The 23,432-nt window shown below is 35.9% G+C and overlaps 1 protein-coding gene across 1 annotated transcript; it reads right to left on the bottom strand.

Annotated features, from left to right (window-relative positions):
• Positions 1-1,309: 1,309 nt before the first annotated feature.
• LOC141326329 (NACHT, LRR and PYD domains-containing protein 3-like) lies at positions 1,310-22,477 on the bottom strand. The gene is made up of 9 exons (XM_073835071.1): positions 22,237-22,477; positions 20,778-20,864; positions 20,557-20,658; positions 20,303-20,398; positions 18,334-20,136; positions 17,391-17,561; positions 14,112-14,282; positions 2,788-2,966; positions 1,310-2,437 (listed from the first exon to the last, which is right to left on the bottom strand). Coding segments are annotated over exons 1-9 (2,661 nt in total). The 5' UTR covers positions 22,287-22,477; the 3' UTR covers positions 1,310-2,435.
• Between the last annotated feature and the right edge of the window lie 955 nt (positions 22,478-23,432).

Below are 23,432 nucleotides of genomic sequence, written 5' to 3'. Positions count from 1 at the left end.
TCGTCATGATTCATTATTGCTTACTAAAGCTGGGTACACACCACAAGACAATCGGCTGATTTTGGGCCAATTTCTCCCCTTTCGACAATCCTAGGTAATGTCTGATTATCTTGGTAGTTCTAAAGATTATTTTATCAGATGTCCTTGTGGTGTAAGGTGTGTTAAGAGTGACTGAATCTGGTTGGAAGAACGTTGAAGGCGCCCCGATCGCGAACATGTTGAATATTTATGATTGGAAATCCTGATGTATGGGGGAATAAATAATACAATACATATTTCCATAACAAAACAAAATGATTATCAATATTTTGTACAATAAAAAAAAATCACAGATATTTTGCCAAAATAGTTTTACAAAAGGACAATGCCAAAATAAACGTTTCAGGGCAACTGACATAAAAAGGAGCAACTGAAATCAATATCAGATTTTAATTTGACCGAATAATATTTTTCTGGGTAAATCCTGTGTATAATTTTGAATGAAACTTCCTTAACCCTTTTAGTAATTACAGTAAATATTGATTAGGTATTAACCAAACCTTTCTCCAAACAATATTGTCTGTCAATTGATTTCAATATGAATAAACAAAGCTTGAAAATAAAAAATAAAGCTCTTGTAGAACTGTTGTGAGACATTTATTCTCAAGTCTCAAGACATTTTGTGAGATTCCCCATGTTCACAATCGGGACTCTGGTTGAAGATCTGTTGGTGTGTGGTGTGCTGTCTTTGTCATCGTGGCAAACCACACACTATGGGAGCAAAATGATTTTTTCACCTCATGTTTGTGGTTTTTCACATTTTAAAGATCTTATAAGATTTGAAAAATCTTTTAGTGTATACCCAGCCTAAGCAAAGGTTCGAAAAGCAAAAGTGAAACCAAAAAAGAAAAAAAAAGAAAAGAAATATAACAGTCTATGTCAGTTGCCTCAAAATATAGCTACGTGCCAACAATGCGCCTAAACATTCCTTGTTTTCAGATTAACACGCCCATGGGCACACGAATGGACACCAATGTATTGGTTATTTAAACGATGTGGCACAGGACATGAAAACGAAGACACAAAATACTTTGGTCATGCCTGGTGCCGCTTTGTGCTGGGTGTATGAGAGTTCCCAGAGTGTGGAAACAAGAATGAAAGGAAAAACAGCATAAGCAAACAAAAATAATAAAAACACAAGCAGAAAATGTCTGAGAGCACAAAAACAGAGAAATACAACCAAAGAAAACACGATTTTGTATTTTTATTTCAGTTTTGTGCAATATGATATAAAATATTAACATTTTTGATTTTGCTTATTATTTTTTGATCTGAGACCATTATTCGCTATTCTGAAAACTTTGCTTTTATTTTTTTAAATTTGGAGCAATATATTTTTGTGTTTTTATATTGTGGTTTCATGCATATTTTATTAAATTTTTATGTGTGACTGCAATACTTTTGCTGTAAAATGTATCCCATTATGTCTAAAATATAAAAACAAGGAGAAGCCTAAGTAGTTAACAGACAGTACAAGCAGTCAAATCATCTTGTTTGTTATTGCATCAGGTTTAGAGAGTATTTCAGGGGTTCATGTATCAAGAAATACAGAGGAGAATAGAACAGTCAGATCAAGTATTCTACTTAAATTTACCTCTGTTGCCAGGTTATTCATTCTTTTTTTGACCCTGTAAAGTCAAGTAGTCAGAAAAATCAACATCTTTAAAACTAAACAGTTTATTGAACCTTTAGACAATGTACTAAAAAAATACGCTTTATTTTAATGTGTCCTTGTTACAGTGTAATTATACATTTAAGTACTAGCTTATATTAATTATTATTCAATAATTAGGGTTAGGATTAGGGATTGGCTTAAAACAAGTGTTTGTATTACATATTATATTTGATGCATCATGCTTTTACAGTTTATAATATGAGCCCAATATGGGTTAAATGCATCTGAAATCAAGTCTGTTTCAGAAGTGGACAGTCACTGCTGGGAAACGAAATATTCAAGTGCCAGTGTTTATCTGAGTTTTGTATGGGGTAATGACTCTTTAAAGTGTCTATAAAGTTTGGCGATAAAAGAATGTGGTATTATATCACACATCTTCAGTCTGTCATCTCTAGATTATATCAGATGAGTCTTTCTGTCATTCTAAACCTATTTTCTGCTTTCTTTATAAAACAATGAATTTGTCTTTTACAAATGGGAGTACAACGAATTCATGACAGTGTTTTACACTAAAGTCTACCCGTTTTAGTGAAAAAGTTCTTAAAAAGCATCTACTGAAAAAAAATGGCATAAAGACTTTTTTAAAGAAAACTCCCTAATTTTTTGGGTGGTCCCACCACTCAGTCTCTGTTTATTGTGAGTCTGTGACGTCTCTGTAGTGGCTCCTTATTCACCATCAGCTCATCCTGAGAAAACTGGACTGATGTCTAAATACTGAGAGTCCTGCAATAAAACACACAGACAGTTACATATGAGTATGAGACAATACTGCTGTCACATCACATCAGCTGATCCAGCTCAGAAAAACATATAGTATAATTATATTACAGAGCTATGAATAAACTGATCATTGATTAATAACAGTGAATGATCAACAACTACCGTCATTTAGAAAATCTGTAAGAGATGAAAGTATTCATAATATTCATAAATCAGTCATATCTCAGAATTAAACACAGTTTAAAGTACAGAGACTAATGTGGAGCTGAATTATTGTCTGATATTCTCCGATTGCACACACACACATGAGGACTGTTACTCAATTTAGAAACTTTAAATAAACAAACACTCACAAAAGAATAATGTCTCCAGTTTATAATGTGGATCGTTCTTCAGATCAGAGAGTAACTTCCTACTAGAATCTCCTAGTATATTCCCATACAGACTCAGGTGTCTCAGGTGTGAGGGGTTTGATCTCAGAGCTGAAACCAGAGCAGCACAACCTTCATCTGTGACGCCACAATACCACAACCTGTAGAGAACAATCACACAATCTGAGTTGCTGTTGAAGTGTCTGTGGTTTGTTATTGAAGCAGGAGAGGAGATATAATGACAAGCATTGCCTCATACTGCTGCTGATAGATTGAGGTTTATGCATGTTGATGCTCAATGGAGCTGTTTGGAACTGTCATGTGCTTCAGAACTGAACAAATACTCAGAGATAAGTTTAAGATATATTTTCATAGTGATATAAAGATGGATCTCGATTGAGGTGTTTTGTTGTTTCATCTAATAATGTATTAATGAACAAAGCAGTCATCTTTTACTCCTGACATCTGAGCCTCTGAAGACGCAGAGGATTAAAGTTACTTTTGTTTTAGAAAGGAAATGCGCCTTGGAGATCTACATAAATGCGTCTTTGTTCACACAAATAATTTGTGATGCAGCTTCACCCACAGCAGAAGTGAGTATAAGGGTTTTTAATGCATCTTTGCAAATCACCTTTCTTAATATTGTGCTAGTTAGCAAGTTTCGTGGCTAAATGCATCTAAAGTAAACATTACAGCTTGTCAGTCCCTACAGAAGAGAGGGGCGGGGCGAGCAGAGCTCATTAACATTAACATAAGTAAAGTATGTTATAGACTTCTCATTAAGACCCAAATAAATCAAATCAACTTTTGGAAAATGGGCATCCGATGACCCATTTAAAACTGGGATTTCTGGATTTTTTTTTACTACAACAGAGCATTTTCGGGTGCAATACACAGTTTGTCCTGCAGGCGACAGTAATGATGCTTGAATCTGCATATAAGTTAAAGCAGCGTGAATCGTGGGTATACAAAGAATCAGCTGCTGCAAGAGAACGTGTAACATGAATTTCTTAAATTAAAGAAATTTATTTTGTTAATGAAATGAGATAAATGTAACAAATTTATTGTGGTAAATGTTTGATAAAATGCACTTTTGTCTTATAATTAAAATAAATGGTCTGTCATTCCCAAAGACAAATCAGCACAAATCAAGTAATCAATACAGCTTATTCTGTATATTACTGTATATTACTTGTGGTGTATTTGAGAGACCACTTTTTTTTTTTACACATTTTCATAATTTTCCCATTTGCAGTTAAAATGAGGAGAAAAAATCCTAAGGACATAATGTCATTAATTTGAGCTGAACTTGTTTTATTAGATTATTAGTTTGCTTCTAGAGAAAACATTCATGAAAAAGTGAAAAATGACTGAAAAATAATCATAACAAATGTTAGCGTGCCTCCTAAAAGCATAAGTGGCCCCTGCCTGCCAGAAATGCATACAAACTGTTTTTGTTTGTGAAAACTTGAAACTGTTCTGTGTTGACCAAGATTGTATTTTATCTTCAGTTGGATTTTTCACTTGATGGCATTCATGTACTTACTTCTGTAACAAATACAGAGATCATCTACATATAAACTACAGTGAACAGCAGAACCAATGACTTTTGCAATGATCTTTATTTTAATACTATAGCTGAGGCTGAACACTTCATATTTTCTTTAAAGGTGCCATAGAATGCATTGATACAATATTTTAAATTGTTGTCTGATATCTACATAGAAGGTATATGGCATAGGAAAGGACAAAACTTCTCCATAAACGGTTTTACAAGTCCATTTACAACCCTAGGATTTGTCCCTAGAATGTAATGGTTTGTTATTACCTTATTTAGAAGGTTTGTGAATATTAATGATGAGCTCTGCTCTGATTGGCTGTTTCCCAGAGCGGCTTATTTCAGTAGCTCACACACGGAGGAAAATATACATTTAATCATGAGCTTGAGCCACTATTAATATTAGGGGTGTCAAAATTAATCGTTTTTACGATGCATCGCGATGCAGACAAGGACGATTCGGTATCGGTTCAGTAATAGACCATAACCGGTTATAACGGACTCAGTCCAGTGCCAGAAAACGCGACCAGGGGGCTTGTATGATTTTCCGGGAGGGGGGCTGGGCTAACGAGCGGAGTACTCCACATGAATAAAACAAGTCTTCAGATTTTAACTGAAAGGATTATTGCCACTTTCTTTACACACCGGTGCATTTAACGAACTAACAAACATGAGTGTGCATTTAACAAATGTCTTTTTTTGTTAGTAATTCATTTAAAGGACTGAAACATTATTTTTATTTGGTTGAAAAGACTGGCTAAAAGCACTGAGCGCGTCTATCTGGCTCAGCACCGTTTTACACAAATATAATGTTTTGCTGATATTGTGAGTGCGCACATAAATAATAATAGTAGACCTTTTGCAGTTTTGAATGATGCCTTTTTATGCCTTACTTTTATCAACAAAAATGGTGTATTTTACACTTTAAAAAGTTTGCTGTAAATTTTACAGTAACTTACTGGCAGCTGGATGCCAGTAAGTTACTGTAAAAATGTTTACAGTATTAATACTGTAAGTGCATTTACAGTACTAAAAGGTCTTTACTGTAATTTCATTTACAGTATTTTTACTGTAATTTCATTTGCAGTATTTTTACTGTAATTTCATTTACATTATTTTTACTGTAATTTCATTTACAGTGTTTTTACTGTATCTTCAATTACAGTATTTTTACTGTATTTTCAATTACAGTATCAGTACTATAGAGTTTATTTTCATTTATTTTAAACATTTTTTACCTGTAAAAACAATCCAATTAACCTACAGCACTGTAATTCAAGATTTTTACCACCCCAACCCCATAAAAATCACAATAACTCATAAGCATTAGTTCTGATAATATTCTTTTTAATTGTTGAACATTTTCTTTTTAAGTACAGAGACTTTGTATCATGGCAAACATACACATACTGAAAAGCAAAAATAAGTAAGTACACTACCAGTCATAAGTTTTTGAACACTAAGATTTTTTTAAAGAATTCTCTTCTGCTTACCAAGCCTGCATTAATTTGATCCAAATTTAATTTATTCCTTTGATCAAAGCTGAATTTTCAGCATCATTACTCGTCTTCAGTATCACATGATCCTTCAGAAATCATTCTAGTATGCTGATAAACATTATTTAATTTTTAGATTTTTCAGGATTCTTTGATGAATAGAAAGATATTATTTAGCAAGGATGATTTAAATTGATCAAAAGTGATAATAAAGACATTCATAATGTTACAAACTATTTCTGTTTCAGATAAATGCTGTTTATCTGAACTTTCTATTCATCAAAGAAACCTGAAAAAAAAATGTTTTTAGCATTATAATAATTTCAGCAACATCATAATAATAGTTTTTGAGCAGAAAATCAAATTATTAGAATGATTTCTGAAGGATCATGTGACTGCAGTAATGATGCTAAAAATTAAGGTTTGATCACAGCAATAAATTACATTTTAAAATATATTCAAAAAGAAAACAGTTATTTTAAATAATAAAAATGGTTCAAAAGTGTATTGTTTTTGCTGTACTTTGGACCAAATGAATGCAGGCTTAGTGAGCAGAAGAGACCTTCTTTAAAAACATTTAAAATCTTACTGTTCAAAAGCTTTGTCTGGTAGTGTAAATAAAATAAAATCATACAGTAAAAATGTGTTTGTGTTGTGTTAAATTTTAGTAGTTTTGAGTCAAAGTTGACAAGCTCTCTGATGAGAAACGGCAGAATGGGATTCAGGCTGATGCTTGTTGTTTGCACCCTCTTTCCAGAAGTCCATCTGATCTGTGACTGTCAATGCATTTGCTGCCACAAAGGTTGACTGTCTGAACAAACCTGCAAGCACAAGAAAAACAGTGTTTAAAGAATTTGCCTCAACTGTCAAACTTGGTGCTGTATGCATTTAAAAAAAAAAAAATGATATACTACATACGAACGCAGTAGTAAGAAAAAAAAACTGAAGAAACTTTTTCTTGAAATTTTTTATAAAGAATTTTATGAATGGGTCAGTAAGTCACTGATTCTAGGTGTTTAAAAAAGGTAAATTCATTCAGTAATGAAACACTGCTGTGTGCAGAGATGCACAACATGGCTTTGTTAAGAACCGTTTTTACTAAATGGAGCAAAAAGACAATATTTTCTTCTTGATTTAAAGGAGAACTCCGGTGTGATTTTGACCTAAAGTGTATTGAATCATGATACCGACTGTAAACGTAACTTGCATATCTCATCTCGTCTTGTCCACTGCAGTCCGAAATCTAGGGTCAGTTATCCGATGCTCACAACAGGCTGTCAATGAGAGTCAACAGGGCATCGAAGAAGCCATGTAAATAAATCACTGTTTTACGCCATTTACGAGGCACAAAGTAGCTCCACACTTCATTGGTAGACTTCCACGGGCCCTGACATTTAAAACGAGACATTGAGAACTCAGAAAAAGCACCGGTAGTTTATTTACGAGAAGATTTATACAGACAGTTCCTGCAAGAAAAAATCCGGCCGCCGCCATCTTAAATTTAGTCACGATAAGTCGAGTGTCGAGCACCAAGGAATTTATCAGGTTATCAACTTATCAGGTTGTAGTTTCCTTCGTGCTCGACACTCGACTTATCGTGACTAAATTTAAGATGGCGGCGGCCGCTAAACTTCTTGCAGTTACTGTCTGTATAAATCTACTTGTAAATAAACTCCCGGTGCTTTTTCTGAGTTCTCAATGTCTCGTTTTAAATGTCAGGGCCCGTGGAAGTCTACCAATGAAGTGTGGAGCTACTTTGTGCCTCGTAAATGGCGTAAAACAGTGATTTATTTACATGGCTTCTTCGATGCCCTGTTGACTCTCATTGACAGCCTGTTGTGAGCATCGGATAACTGACCCCAGATTTCGGACTGCAGTGGACAAGACGAGATGAGATATGCAAGTTACGTTTACAGTCGGTATCATGATTCAATACACTTTAGGTCAAAATCACACCGGAGTTCTCCTTTAAATCACTTAATATTACATTCTTGTTTATTGAATTTTGTTGCCCTGACACTTAGTAAAGTCTGCCACAGACCATGCTAAATGCTAACCAATCTGTTCATATAAACATTCTAAACAGGTGTGTGTTTCCTAGAAAGTCTGTGCATATAATAGGCCTACTATGATTAAAAATCTATATTTGTTGTTTTACAGTAACAATAATCTAAATTGACAGACAGTAAGATTGCTATTATGAATTTAAAGGTTACAGTAAGTTAAAGATACCTGAAGCAGCTGCATTTTGCTGTTTAAATGCTGGTTTAATAGAAATAATTTTAATGCGCATGCAAACTCAATCTTGATGGTAATAAAAAACATTCCCAGGAAATAAATACCTTACAAATGTGTACTTTAAATACAATATAACTTGCTTAGGATAAAAGCATCTGAAAAATGCATGAATGTAAATGCAATGTAAAACAAAATATGTTTTAGGTTACCTTATTCTGCATGTCTGTAAAATGGACAGCTGGCTGTGTGATGATTCTGCCATTGATGGTCAGCATCCAGTTAGTGCTTGGAGAAATCTCCTGTAACAGACAGTGTCACAACACCCTTTTAGTGTTACTATAGTTTATGATCAGAAAAGACAACTACTGTACAGTAATACAATTTACATTTTTAATAAAATAAACATTTATAATATTTATTAGCAAAACTTGCTATATTAATATATTGCTAGCCCGTTACTCTCTTTAAAATGTTAACCCGTTCTGTGAGTTAGTGGAGAACAGCAGCCTGTGGCTAATTTAGTAACGTTAACATTAGTTAAGTTGACGAAAGCAAAAGCTTAACGTTACCTGTTGTTTGCACTGCGGCGACGGCAATCACCAGAAAAGGCTCCAATACACCTCTGATGCAGACGACATGACCACGAGACCACAAACTTGAAAATAAAACACAAAAGAAGCACTTAACCGCGGTGTTTCAGCTTTACCTCAGTGTTTCATGTTAGCGCGCTGTTTATGGCACGTCTGGCACTGAATTTAGGGACCGTCTATAAAGTTACATACGACATTGATACACACATTTCTTACTTAAACATCATTTGAAGAGAATTACCTTGCCAGCTATAAAGAAGCAGCGTTGAAACGATATTATGCCGCTCTGTGACTAACGTTAACGTTGAGTTTGTCAACTTCGGCTTATGGACATTATTAGCTTACCAGTTCATGTTATCGTCGATACTATGGCAGTCATTCACAAGAAGAAGATCCAAAATACACCTCCGACGTTACAGACGACATCCAGACCAGAAACTTGAAAATAACAAGCAAAAGAAGGGCTTGAAAATACTATTTAAAATCTCCACAGAAAAAGCGGTGTTGCTTAACGCACTTTACGTTACCTCAGTATTTCACCTCAGTTCGCCGTTAAGCTTGAGTAACGTTAAGGGCTCGTCAGACGAGTTAACTTGCATTAAAGGGCAGCACAATATACAAACGCGTTTCTCGGTTTCACTAAAGTTTTATTTCGACTAATATATGTCACCTTAAGTTACTCACCAGTCCATGTTTTCACCGTTATGGCGGCGCCCCGGCCGTCAGTCAGAAAAAAAGGCTACCGACATGCAAAACACGATGAATATTGTTAGTTTGCTGTTAACAAGTGAAAACATCTTAAAATTGTTCAGTTTTTCATAAAACAGAAATAATATACTAACCTTTTTGTCAAGTTATTGGTGCAACATTTCTCCTTTTGTCCTTTTTACCGCCACTTCCTCTCAGCAGGAGAGAAAAAAAATGGCCCTTGCCATTGGTCAATTTTTCGCGGGCAAGTTCACTACTGTAAATTTACAGTAGTTTACTGTAAACGGATTTACAGTAGTGGATAATTACAGTAGTGATCATATATTTTTCCATAATCCTTTGCAGTTTACAGTAAAATACTGTATATACATTTTACAGTATCTTACTGTAGATATTACAGTAAAATACTGTTCAAATTACAAAAATCGGTTACAGTGTAGGTTTCCACTTTTATTAAGAAAAAATGCAAGTGATCGCGTTTGAGCAGGCACGTGCACACATAGACATGAAAGGGGGCTTGAGCACCTGCCCTTTTTATTCCTGGAGAGAAAGTGCCCTTTTTTCTGGGGTGCTTTTTTTTTTTTTTTTTTTTTTTTTTTTAAATAATATATATTCCTGTTTGCGCACAGCTTCCCTGTCAAACAAATATATTTGAGAATAGTATATCTAAATATCAGGTCAGGAGTTCTAAGGAGTTCATACCCCCCAATCCCCCCCTCCCCCACCAAAAATAAAAACCACGCAGCGGCGCACATCATAGACACACAAATAGGCAGCACCCCCTCCCAGCGGTGTTTTTCTTGCCTTGTGTTGAGGTGAGTGGAGCTGGTGATGAACAAAAGATTAAACTACCAGTGCCTCGAATAAGGCTCAAATTTACTGCTGATTAGCCAAAGACAAATATATAGTTAACCTGTGTTTTGCTAGCATGCATGCCTCATGAGCTACTAGCCTAGTTAATGTGTAAGGGATAATTGCTATACATAATCCCGCTTATTACATGGCTACCTACCAAATAAATAATTATTTTGACACAAAATATTAAAAGGGAGTTTATTGATTTAAGCCCGATTGTATTGCTTCCGCTAAAGAAAATAGTGCACTCCGTCTCTACGGTTAGAATCCTGTGAGTCCATAGCAACGCTCTGTTTACACTCCGCACAGCGGTCTTTTATCAAGAAATAACAGACCGCATTCAACATTGGAATTCAACCAAGCCATCATGTAATAAAATAAGTTAGTAATAAGCATATCATAGCATAAATTGATGAATTTAGAAGAAATCTACAGATGCAAACAGATGGAGGAAAGATACACTCTAAAAAATGTAGTAAATCTGAGTAACTGCATCTGGTACATTAATCAATAAAACTGAGTAGAAATAAGTTAACATTGAACATTAAAAATAACAATATTTATAAATTAACTTTTTATTAATGAGTAATTTAACCTTTTTTTTTTTATTTCCTCTAAACCTTTATAAAATAGTATTCCGTACAACCACAAATACATACATGACATTGGCTTTTATTGAATTTTTCTCAATTATTTTGATAAGTTTAATTTAAACAATCAAGTAAGATTTTCAGAGATTTTATTAAGTTAATAAAGTTAAATATTTCTCTAATATAAAGCCACAGTATTTTTTAGAGTGTAGTAGGTTTAAAACAAACTCCATCTAAATGTGGATTTTGAAGGTTTTATTTGATGATGGTGATGTCCTCCCTCAAATGTGAAACTAAGTCCATGTCAGTCACCATCAGTTATTGTGTATGTGTACATAAATCTTTTGAAAATTAAACAATTGCATGAGTTTGAGGAAGATAAAATTAACTTTTTAAATTATATATTTTTTTAAGAAAATCAGTGTTGCGTTAATATAGCCTATATACTTTTTTGTAAAAAAAAAAAAAAAACGTAATTATGAGAAGTGTCCTTTATTTCACTTGAGCCCCTGCCCCTCAAAATGTCTGTGCACGTCCCTGCGTTTGAGCTTCCATGTCAGCTGCAAAGCCCGCTTTTGCTTTCACTCTCCGCAAAAACGATTGGATATGCGACTAACCGCGCACATTTATCTAGGTTAAACGTTTAAATTAATATTCTGAAATGCATCAAGTGTTTTATGTCTATAGATTTTATTTAATGCAAGTCGTGTTGATTTGAGAAGGCTAAATTTATCAAACATGCTCAACTCATTGCCGCTGGCCGCTTGTTCGTTAGGTTAGGTTAAAAAGACAAAAGCTTGAATTTAACAAACATAAAATGTTCCAAACATATTTCTAAATTAACTTAAAAAGGAAACAAAACGAAATCTAGCCACTTTGCCATTAGAATCCAAAATTGAACTATTTTAATGGCTGCAACATGAACTCTGTTCTGATAAATTGTCGGACAAGGACGGGGCTCGGGTCTGAGAGTCTCAGGCTGGGCTTGTGCAGGACTCTATTCGTTCCCTCGTTTAAATTAAATAAGATCTGAGCGGTACCTCTCGGTTGAAATCGTATTTGGTTTAGTTTTCGCGTTTAAAATGACTATAGCGGCAGCTTTTATAGCAAAAGATAAACGGCCCTTTTCTGTGGTGGAAAACCCCGGCCACCTGTTCAATACACCGGAGCCGTGATATAAGCTTCCCTCACGCTGACACTTTTCAGAAAAGATTATGCCGGAACTCTAGAACGAAACCAAAGCCCAGGTATTTACTTTTGTGTATTTGTTCTAAATGTTGCTGTTGTCTTCTGTGCCCAGACTTTAGTTTTGTTTGATACATTCAAGAAGTGTTTTTTCTTTGAGAAGGTAAGATTAAAGTTTCAGTTCATATATCTGACTGTTTGTATTTATTAACACAATTGTATATATTTGAAGTAAAATTGAAAAATGAGTATGTTTTATTCCTTAATTTAATGTACTGTAGAGTACAGTATACAAAACAACAAACAACAACAAAAATAATCATTCTGCCCAACATCCTGTGTTTGGTCTGGGACAGGCCAAAGAACCTCTTCAGCATCACAGGCTAAGGCCCCGATCACACCGAACGCGTCTTTTAGTTCTAAAAACGCGAGGCGCACAGCACTGCCTTGTTTGGTGACTTTTAATAAAAGAGCAGTGTACTGCGGTTTTTTTATGTTGCTAAGCAATGACCAAAACAGCTGTCCTGTCAGTCAAATCAAAGGATTATAGCGCGAGCCCTCTAAAATCTTAGTTTTTTGCTGTTAAGTAAACTGTCATATTAGCAGAAACCCTAAATAATACAGCTCCGGGTTACCCACGATAGACACCAAAGGTTTCTCCTCCTTTTCTGCAGTCTCTGGACTTTTTAAGCAACGGTAAACTTTCGTCACCACAACAGAAGGCCCGCCTCTCCATTCATTCGATTGGACAATGGAAAAGAACGCGAATGACGTTGGGCGTTTTTCCCGTATATATATCTATGGTTTTTCCGCTCAGAGTTGATTTTTTTTCAACTTCAGGCGCTCAGAGCGCTCCTGCAAAAACGCGAGGCGCAGCAGGCGCCTCCAACTGCTAAAACGCGTTCGGTGTGATCGCGGCCTAAATTAGCCCTGGCCAGGCAGCAGGGGTCAAATCCTCTTGCCTGATCCAACCCTGGCACTCATCAACTAAAATATATGAGACTGCTTCTCTTCTTGCCCTTGCCCTTCTTTTGTCTTTTCCACATTGCCGTCATTGTCCTCCTTCTTCTCCTCCTCTTCCTCTTTCACCTCTTACTCTTCCTCATCAAAATTACACATTACTGTATGTGGGATATTGATTGAAAAAGACTGGATAGGATGCACAGTTAAAAAAAATTGAATCAAATAAAAACGCATTTCAACGTCATTGTGAAATAGAAAAGAAAAATAAATTTGAAGTAAAATTGAAAAATGAGTATGCAGTGCATCGTCAATGCATCGTGATGCATCGAGATATTGTATTGAACCGAATCGATGACATGATAATCGTAATCGAACCGAACCGTAAGACCACTGTAGGTTCACACCCCTAATTAATATGCAGCTCATTGAAACTGCTGTTTTGATTGCACGATCATTTTACTTTTACTTTTGTGATCGCACGTGCTCTGGTTAACGTTATACTACAGCGGCAGTACTTGCCACATATTTTACAAGTTTAGATGCTTGTTATTGATGCTCAGGATCTGTAAATCATTCACCATCATTCGCGCAGTAATCTCTCCTTTTATGTGGTAAGTGAAATCTTATGTACTGCATTGTAACAGGCTACCGCTAACAATAAGCTAACCATGTCCCTTCAGTGGCTGGCTTTATTTTATAAGAACACCTTATTTGTTTTCCTTGACTTTCTGAGTACAGACACCAACCCATCCCTGCACTTAACATCCCCTGCACAATCTGGAACATAACATTTATTCCTGTGATCTGCCATTTTCGCTATTGTCCTAGCTTTTGTTTTTTCACAATAGCTTAGATGCAGAACTTCGATTAATAGATCTAAGCAAATGTTGGGGGCGTAACTATTAATGATCCTGAGACTATTACGTCATAGTCGCTGTTATGTTAGGATTAGCCTATTTTTCAGTGGTCTTTTGTAAACACCAGATTTAAATAAAGAGGAGGAGGAAACAACGGTGTTTGAGACTCATGTCCATGTTCAAAAATGTTATTATTCAACTATGACAAGGTAAATACAGTTTTCCATTCTATGGCACCTTCCTGTGTGAGTCATATATGATCTTACCACAGTGTCTCCAGTTTACAGTGAGGATTCTGTAGTACATCAGAAAGCAGCTTCACTGAATCTCCTAGTTTATTCCATGACAGATTCAGTTGTCTCAGGTGTGAGGGGTTTGATCTCAGAGCTGAAGCCAGAGCAGCACAACCTTCATCTGTGACGCCACAATCCCTCAACCTGTAGAGAACAATCACACACTCTTCACTCTCTCAGATCAGATCAGTTTAGCTGTGAATCTATTATTAAAGATAAAGTACAAACTTAAAGCACAAATCAATGTTTGATTGATCATTGGACAGAAGTCTAAATTGTCACAGAAGACAAAACATGATCATTAAACACCCAAAGTCTCATTCAAGGAATATAAATATTTATCTGATATAGATGTCTCTTTTAATGCTAAATCTGTTTTATTAATGACACTATTCATTACTTTCAATCTGTATTAGTATGGGGGAGTGATTGTGTGTGTGTGTGTGTGTGTGTGTGTGTGTGTGTGTGTGTGTGTGTGTGTGTGTGTGTGTTTTACAGGTTTCTCCTCCATCATCAAAGATAGTAAAATCTGGGATCACCCTCATTGTGAGATATTATTTGCGTATCGCATTCCATTACAAAACATTACGCAATAACATCTATCCATTTTCCAATCTGCTTTACAGGGGTTAAAGTAAATAAAAATCCTGAGCCTGAACATATTTTTTTTTAGGGGGGGGGGGCATTCTTGAGTGCACTCGTTCAATCCCACAACGCATTGCAAAAACGAGTGTACAACCGATGAACACTCAACAGCTAGAGATAACCCATAATGCAGTGGTTCTCAAAGTGGGGGGCGCATGAGTATTGCAGGGGGGGGGGGGCGCGGGCCATCAGCAGAAAAATAAACGTAAACAGCCAAAGGACGTAATGAACGGGAGATGGATCGTGTGTGAGAAGAGAAGAGAAGAGAAAACCATAGATGAATTAGCACAGACCCAGGCAGGGGCTGGTCATTCAAAAACTCAATGCAGGGCTTCAAAGCTGCATTTATTGTCTACAAGACTAAGAAAGAACTGTGTTGTTTATGTTTTGCTATTTATACGTTAGATTCTTTAAAAATACAGAAAATAAACATCTTCTTCATGTACTCATATTTTAATTAATTCCTGTCCCTTGCTTAAGGCGTAAAATAAATATAAAAAAGGCTTTCAGAATCAGCACATTTGCTTGTAAAACATCTGCAACCAGAATCAGCCATGAAGAATCAAGATCGACACATTACTAAAAATAAATTGGGTGCTCCTATATTTTTTTTGTGCTCAAACTTTTTTTTACGTGGTAGCACTGTAAAAAAAAGTGAATTTCAAACCCTGCTATGCCTTAGGACAGCATGAATCCTACAAAAAAAAAAAAATATGAATAAATAAATAACATAGAGAATTATAATAATAACAGTTATTCTCCCTGTGCTATTTTTTTTTAATTAAGCTATTTTATTTCAAGTGTTGCATGTGTTTTTCTCTTGTGTTTTTTTTTTTTTTTTTTTTTTTTAACTAATAAAGCATTAATTTTTCACTAAGCTTAGTAAAATCATTTATTAGTCTTAGGTGGGATAGGTATTTTTGGGAGGGGGGCGCCAGATTTTTTTTAAAGGTTTAAAGGGGGGCGCGACCAAAAAAGTTTGAGAACCACTGCCATTATGCACTGTGAGAGTCACGTGCCGATTGAATTCACGATCCGCCTCTCACCAGAAGATGGCGCCCGCAGCTGAATCATCCATCCGTTCATTTTACAATGCGCTCGTCCACTGCGTATTACAGCGTACAACAGTTACACGTTCATTGTGAATTGATTATTAAATTGTTTAACTAAGGTTTATACATAATTTCCGTGACAGAGTTCAAGATAAATAATTTAATCTTACTACTGGAGCTGCCCATTTGAAATGATTAAACAGTTAACACACTATGCAAAAGCGGCAGTCCTTCCGGTGCCCTTAGTGTCCGAATTCACTCACTCGTTTTCATTCATTCCTTCAAGTGAACTGAATGAGTGGACTAATGTAGGAAATAGGGTATAGGGGGCGGTTTCGGATACAGCCTAAATCATGACGAGCAAGCACTTTCTTACCGCTGCTGTAGCTTCCTCGAGCAAATCGTGCAGAAATAAGCCCCGGGCTCTCTTAGTTTCTTGCACCAACTGCCAAAAGGCTCGCCATGATCTCTACTTTCTTCAATCCACGTCCAGCGCCAATTAATTTTGAGTCCTTTTACTATTGCTAGGACATCATCCCCAGGCTTCATAAACTTGCGCTCCATTATTTTTCCTCTGACAACGCTAACGTGACATTGACGTATGGGTGTCAATCATACTGTGTTGCAAGGACCCGCCCTTCTGTGCTTCTGATTGTAATGTTAGTTAAGGCTGCGTTCCTCTCATATGATTGGTAGGTGAAATAAATTGTCTCGAAAATATTGAACCGCATGCGCAGGCTCTAAAAATATATATATTTTTTTTTTCTCTCACGGCCGCACGCCGGAGATCCGGCACGGTGCCGGAATACTTTAAGCCCTGGCTTTATCCTCTGTAGGTTTGGGGCTGGAGTCTATTCCAGCATCTCAGGTCTCAGGTGAGGGACTCCCTGAATGGATGGCCAGTTCATCACAGGACTCACAACAGACACACAAACATTCACACCTGTGTTTTCCGTCTTATGTGTTCAGATTTACCATTGTGTTTAAAATGCAGTTTTGTTCTTTAAAAATGTTCTAAGTTTTCAAATTTATTTCAAATACAGTTTACTTTACAGTGTGTCATATATGATCTTACCACAGTTTCTCCAGTTTACAGTGAGGATTCTGTAGTACATCAGAAAGCAGCTTCACTGAATCTCCTAGTTTATTCCACGACAGACACAATTCTCTCAGGTGTGAGGGGTTTGATCTCAGAGCTGAAGTCAGAGCAGCACAACCTTCATCTGTGACACCACAATTACTCAACCTGTAGAGAACAATCACACACTCTTCACTCTCTCAGATCAGATCAGTTTAGCTGTGAATCCATTATTAAAGATAAAGTACAAACTTAAAGCACAAATCAATGTTTGATTGATCATTGGACAGAAGTCTAAAATGTCACAAAACACTAAACATGATCATAAAACATTGAAAAAAGGTCTCATTCAAGCATGATAAATAACATTTCCTGTATGCACTATATCTGTATTTTAAGCAAAATATCTGTCTTATGCAGATCTGTCTTGACGGCATTATGCACTAAATAGCATGTGTGAGTCATATATGATCTTACCACAGTTTCTCCAGTTTACAGTGAGGATTTTGTAGTACATCAGAAAGCAGCTTCACTGAATCTCCTACTTTATTCTCAGACAGATTAAGTTCTCTCAGGTGTGAGGGGTTTGATCTCAGAGCTGAAGCCAGAGCAGCACAACCTTCATCTGTGACGCCACAATAATTCAACCTGTAGAGAGATGAAAATCATACAGGTGAAACACTATCAAACAACTTGCTGTCATAAACAACAACTCGCAATTCCAATATAATTAAATAAATTCATACCTTGAGAAAATAAAAAATGCCCATGTAAGTTTCATGGGAAAATTAACACACACACACACACACACACACACACACACACACACACACACACACACACACACACACAAACACACACACACACACACACACACACACACACACACACACACACACACACACACACACACACACACACACACACACACACACACACAACACACACACACACACACACACACACACACACACACACACACACACACACACACACACACACACACAACACACACACACACACACACACACACACACACACACACAAACACACACACACACACACACACACACACACACAGAGAAGTGAAGACTGGATTAAATCAGCATTTATCTATTAATTAGGTAAAATTTTATTGTTATTGAGTAACCGTTAAATTAATGTTATTCATCTTCTAACTGTTTTAACAATAATCCACACGTTGGACCGTGAACTGTCAGATAGTTCATGTGTTTAATATAAGTTTGAGTCTAGCGCTTGTCATTCCAGATGCCATTCTGTAAAATGCATACATACATATAGATATATACCACTTTAGCAGACCACTAAAATAATAATACAGCACTTAGAATTTAGGAGCTTTTAACTTCGATTTTCTGAATGTTTTACCAGTGAAGTGATTGTTCTCATTAATACTTACTGAACTGATCTGGATTCTTTAATCACAGGCAGCAACTTCTGAAGAAGTTTCATATTTCCAGACTTATTATTTACTTCAACAAATTTATCAAGACGAAACTCATTCAGTTCCTCTTCTGATGTCAACAACACAAAAAGTACAGCTGACCACTGAGATGAAGAGAGATCGGCTTCCTTTATTGTTCCAGATTTCAGATAATGTTGTATTTCCTCCACTAGTGAACGATCACCCAGTTCATTCAGACAGTGGAACAGATTGATGGATTTCTCTGGAGAGTCAATGGCCCTGATCTTCTTCTTGATGTACTCAGCTGTTTTCTTATTGCTGTCAGAGCTGCTTCTTTTCATCTTCATTATTCGTTGTAGAAGAATCTGATGAGACTCCACTGACAAACCCAGAAGGAACCGCAGGAAAAGATCCAGATGTCCATTTTTACTCTGCAGAGCTTCATCTATAGCTCTCTGATGAAGCTCAGATAATGAAAGTTCTGATGAACTGAGCTGAAAGTATTTCTTCATTTTAGACTGAAAATGTTTGGTGATTTGGACAATCATATTTCTGTTGTGGTTTGTCCAGGAGAGGTGCACATATAGAGCTGCTAGATGTTCCTGAATGCTCAGATGAACAAAGCAGAAGACTTTCCCATGATAAAAGCCAAACTCCTCTCTGAAGATCTGAGTGCACAGTCCTGAGTACACTGATGCTTCTGTCACATCAATGCCACACTCTCTCAGGTCTTCCTCATAGAAGATCAGGTTTCCTTTCACAAGCTGCTCAAAAGCCACTTTCCCCAGTTTGAGGATCATGTCTTCATTTGTCACCTTCTTCTCATAGTCCTTCTCACATTTTATGTTGGTCTGAAGGATCAGGAAGTGTGTGTACATTTGAGTGAGAGTCTTAGGAATCTCTCCACTCTCTGCTGGACTCAACATCTTCTCTAGAACAGCGGCTGAGATCCAGCAGAACACTGGGATGTGGCACATGATGTAGAGGCTCCTGGATGACTTCAGGTGTGAGATGATCCTGTTGGCCAGACTCTGATCACTGATTCTCTTCTTGAAGTATTCCTCCTTCTGTGGCTCATTGAATCCTCGTACCTCTGTCACTCGATGGACACACTCAGAGGGGATGAGATCAGCTGCTGCTGGTCTGGAGGTGATCCAGATGAGAGCAGAGGGAAGCAGATTCCCCACAATGAGGTTCATCAGCAGCACATCCACTGAGGCTGATTCAGATATATTACACAGATTCACTTTACTCTTGAAGTTCAGAGACAGACGACACTCATCCAGACCATCAAAGATGAACAACACTTTATATTCATCACTGGATATTTCTATTTCTTTAGTTTCAGGAAAAAATACATGTAGAAGATCTGAAAGACTGAGTGGTTTGTCCTTCATTAGATTGATTTCTCTGAAAGGAAGTGGAAATATGAGCTGGACGTCCTGATTCTCTTTCCCTTCAGCCCAGTCCAGGATGAACTTCTGCACAGAGACCGTTTTTCCAATGCCAGCGACTCCCTTTGTCAGCACAGTTCTGATGGCTTTGTCTTGTCCAGGTAAAGGTCTAAAGATGTGATTGCATTTGATGGCTGTGTCCTCTGTTGCTGCTCTCCTGGATTGTGTCTCAATCTGTCTCACCTCATGCTCATTACTGATCTCTCCACTCTCACTCTCTGTGATGTAGAGCTCTGTGTAGATCTCATTCAGGAGTGTTGGGTTTCCCTGCATCGCTGTTCCCTCATACAGATGCTCAAACTTCTTCATCAGATTTGATCTAAACGTGTTGAGAACTTTATGCCTGGAAAATTAAAACACCACATTATTACATGAGTTACAGAGGTAAATGTAATTTTCAGTGTTATGAGACACTGAACATATCATATTGTTTATGAAATGTATCAGTTATTAATGATGTATTTGAGTAATGTGTGATGATGCACTGCATTAAAAAAATCCCAGTTTACCTTACACCAGGATATGTGCTGTCTTGTGGTTGATTCATAGGCTGGTCATATTTCTTATAGATGGGTTTTGTTACTGATCTGTGTGGCAGGATTGACCTTAAATCAAGAATCAAAGACTCTAACATTGGTGACATTTTTCTCATGACCTTAATAACAGTCAGGTTAGATTTTTATAAAAATGAATTATTAATTAATTTAAAATATCATACTATAATCAGATCTATTACAAAACAATTTAATAATGGAGAGTAAACCTTGTGTCATCACTCTTAAAATCAATTGGACGACGCAAAGAAGCATCACTCCTCATAGACACACAGCTGGGCTCTGGTTCAGATTTCTTCTGATGATCTGAACTATAACAGAGAGATTAAAGGTACAGTAATTACCTTTATAGACTTGAAATAATGAAATAATCAGATGATAAAACACCGTAACAAATATTTCAATCAAGTCAGTTAATGAAATATTGTACCTGAAATGTAGTGGATGATCTATAGACTCGTCACTCTTCATAGACACACAGCTGGGCTCTGGTTCTGATCTCTTCTGATGAACTGAACTATAACAAAGAATCCTTTGAATTACTGTATAAATATTAACTGTTAATCTACAAAAATATTACATTTTCTGCATTACTATGTTGATACAGCAAGTATAAGCTAAAGTTCTTTCATGGACGCATAACAGCTAATATGAATACCATAATACCATGAATACCTAATATAAAACAAAAACACAAGATAAATATGACACACAGCTCTGACTCTGATCTCTTCTGCTGAACACATTTAATGACATTCATGTAAGGAGGTTATATTGTATTTTGTTTAAAAAAAAATATTTGTTTCACTCACAGGCAGCATTTAAAAACATCATTACGCCTGTAGAACCCTCACATAAAAGTTGATGTATTTCACATATTTACAATATGTTTAGGGGACTTCCATGTTTAAAAAGTTGTTGTTAAGCATTAGCATATGTTTATGTTGAAATGTTATTAATTTAGTTTTTACATTTTTCATAATCCACCTTTAAATGTTTGTCTCTCAGGGTATTTATCGCCCATTAAGGGGTGTAAATCAAGATATTTTTACATATACACTCTGTGGCCTATAGACTTAATACTTTGTAGCCTATTTTAGAAAATCAGTTCAATACTTTAAACTTTTAAATTACAATTTATTGTAAATCATTAAATTATTATTCATTTAGTTAGCAATACTGAATTTAGTTTTATCTTAACAATACATAGATTTTTTTCAGGCATGTATATACACATACACACACACTGTATATGTATCTATGAAATAAGAAATTCAACAAAAACACAAACTTGAGAATAAAAACCTACAAAAACATATATTCTTTGCATATGTATTTTTGTTTAGTATCGTATTTTATGCATCAAGATTGTATGGCTCATATATGCAATTTATTACAATTCATTGATTATTGAGAGACCATGTCATGCAAAAATTATTTACTTAAAAAAATGCATGACCTATCAAGCAGAGGGCATGACGTAGATCATGTACAACAGGTTTATGAGCAAAGTTTTGATCATGTTAATAATTTATAGGCCCTAGATATTTGTGTATTAAATATGATTCAGTAGGCCAACATATTCATAAATAGACATTATTGTTTAACACATTATTACGAAAAATATTTACATTTTTTAGCTAAAATATTGTAACACAGATTGCCAAACAAGCATTCTGTTTTCAATCAGTTTTTACACGCAAGAAGGCGACATGGGGGATACATTAAAATGTAAAAATAAAACTATTTTTTAATAAATAAATAAATAAATATCACTAATTTGTATTATCTGTGTTCTAATAAAATCGAAACAGCAATTAATTAATTTCCTGATGTCTCTATTGTCCTGACCTTTTTAGGGTTAATATAGGCCTATCTAATCAATGTACCTGCATCCTGGAGAAACATCTTCATCTCGGGGTGTTTGTGGGTCATCCATGATGAAGAAGAACAGACAGAAGAGTGAGATCTCCAACACTTACTCTGGGTGGAAATGACAAACAAATAATTCAGTTGAACGGATCCTGAGAGTCGGAGAAACAGCAGAACGACGGTGATGTTCACTCAAATACACAATGATAGTCTTATGTGAACACAAATGATCAAAAGAATTACACGAAACAGCAACGAAATCACTTCATTTCCTTACAAATAAAGATATCAAACACATATTAAAGAAAACACGTCCTTCCGGAGAACTATGAAAGCGAAAGTTACCTGCAGCGTCGACTCACCTGCGCGTCCTCTGCCAGTGACGTCACATGCATTCTCTACGCGCGACACTATCTGTGGATCCCAGTTTTGTGTTTGCACTGCTCTACTGTACACCATTACACAGCGCTCTGTCTGTTGTTAAGAAAACAATGTTTAGGTAAAAGTGACATGTTTAGGCTGCTGTCTCTCTAACGCTCGTCAATGTCAAAATTACTGAGATGGCCAATCAAGTAAAAGTGGGCGGGGTTTATGGTTCACTGACACAGAGCGCACATTCCTGTGATTTAAAGTTTTTTCGTAAATATGGATATTATAATTTATGCGATTTATGTAATTTTTATGTAATCTGAAAGTGACAAGACAAGAAACGTTATAACAAAAAACGCTTTTCCATATACAAATAAAAGTGGATGTGTGCATATTTTAAATATTATTTGCAAATAATTCAGAATGATTACTTCCCAACCAGAATTTGAACTAGAATTGACTTACTGTTGCATTTCTTTATGATTTTAAAACATTGGACACGTGTTTGTAACATTTGTTTTTGGTTAGCAAGTAAAACTTTTCTTTGTGAAAATAGAACATTTTAGGTTTGCAGAAATCAGATCATTCCCTTATCCTCTTTCCTCAGGACTATATTATATATAGTCATTATTAATTATAATTATAGTAATACATCACTATATTACTTTGCTGTACTTCAATAATCATTCAATACTCCTGTGACCCTTTATATAAGATACACTTTGGATGAATAACAGCAAAATTGTCAATACCTGATACATTTAACAATAAGCGAACTATAAGCAATAGCACAAAAAAGCAGGATGTTCATGTGCAGAAATTGAATAATCAAATGTAAAATAAA

Source organism: Garra rufa, chromosome 2, assembly GCF_049309525.1.
Source record: "Garra rufa chromosome 2, GarRuf1.0, whole genome shotgun sequence".
NCBI lineage: Eukaryota > Metazoa > Chordata > Actinopteri > Cypriniformes > Cyprinidae > Garra > Garra rufa.
Note: the sequence above shows the minus strand (reverse complement) of the source record. Positions and strands in the feature narration are given on the sequence as shown.

Bases quoted from the DNA above. Each gene is read 5' to 3' on its own strand.
- LOC141326329 (XM_073835071.1), bottom strand. From the start codon at position 22,286: ATGGATGACCCACAAACACCCCGAGATGAAGATGTTTCTCCAGGATGC. The intron at 20,399-20,556 runs GTTTACTCTCCA...TCTTGATTTAAG, and splicing joins TTTAAGAGTGATGACACAAG to GTCAATCCTGCCACACAGAT. The intron at 14,283-17,390 runs GTAAGATCATAT...TGTTCTCTACAG, and splicing joins TGTAAACTGGAGAAACTGTG to GTTGAGGGATTGTGGCGTCA.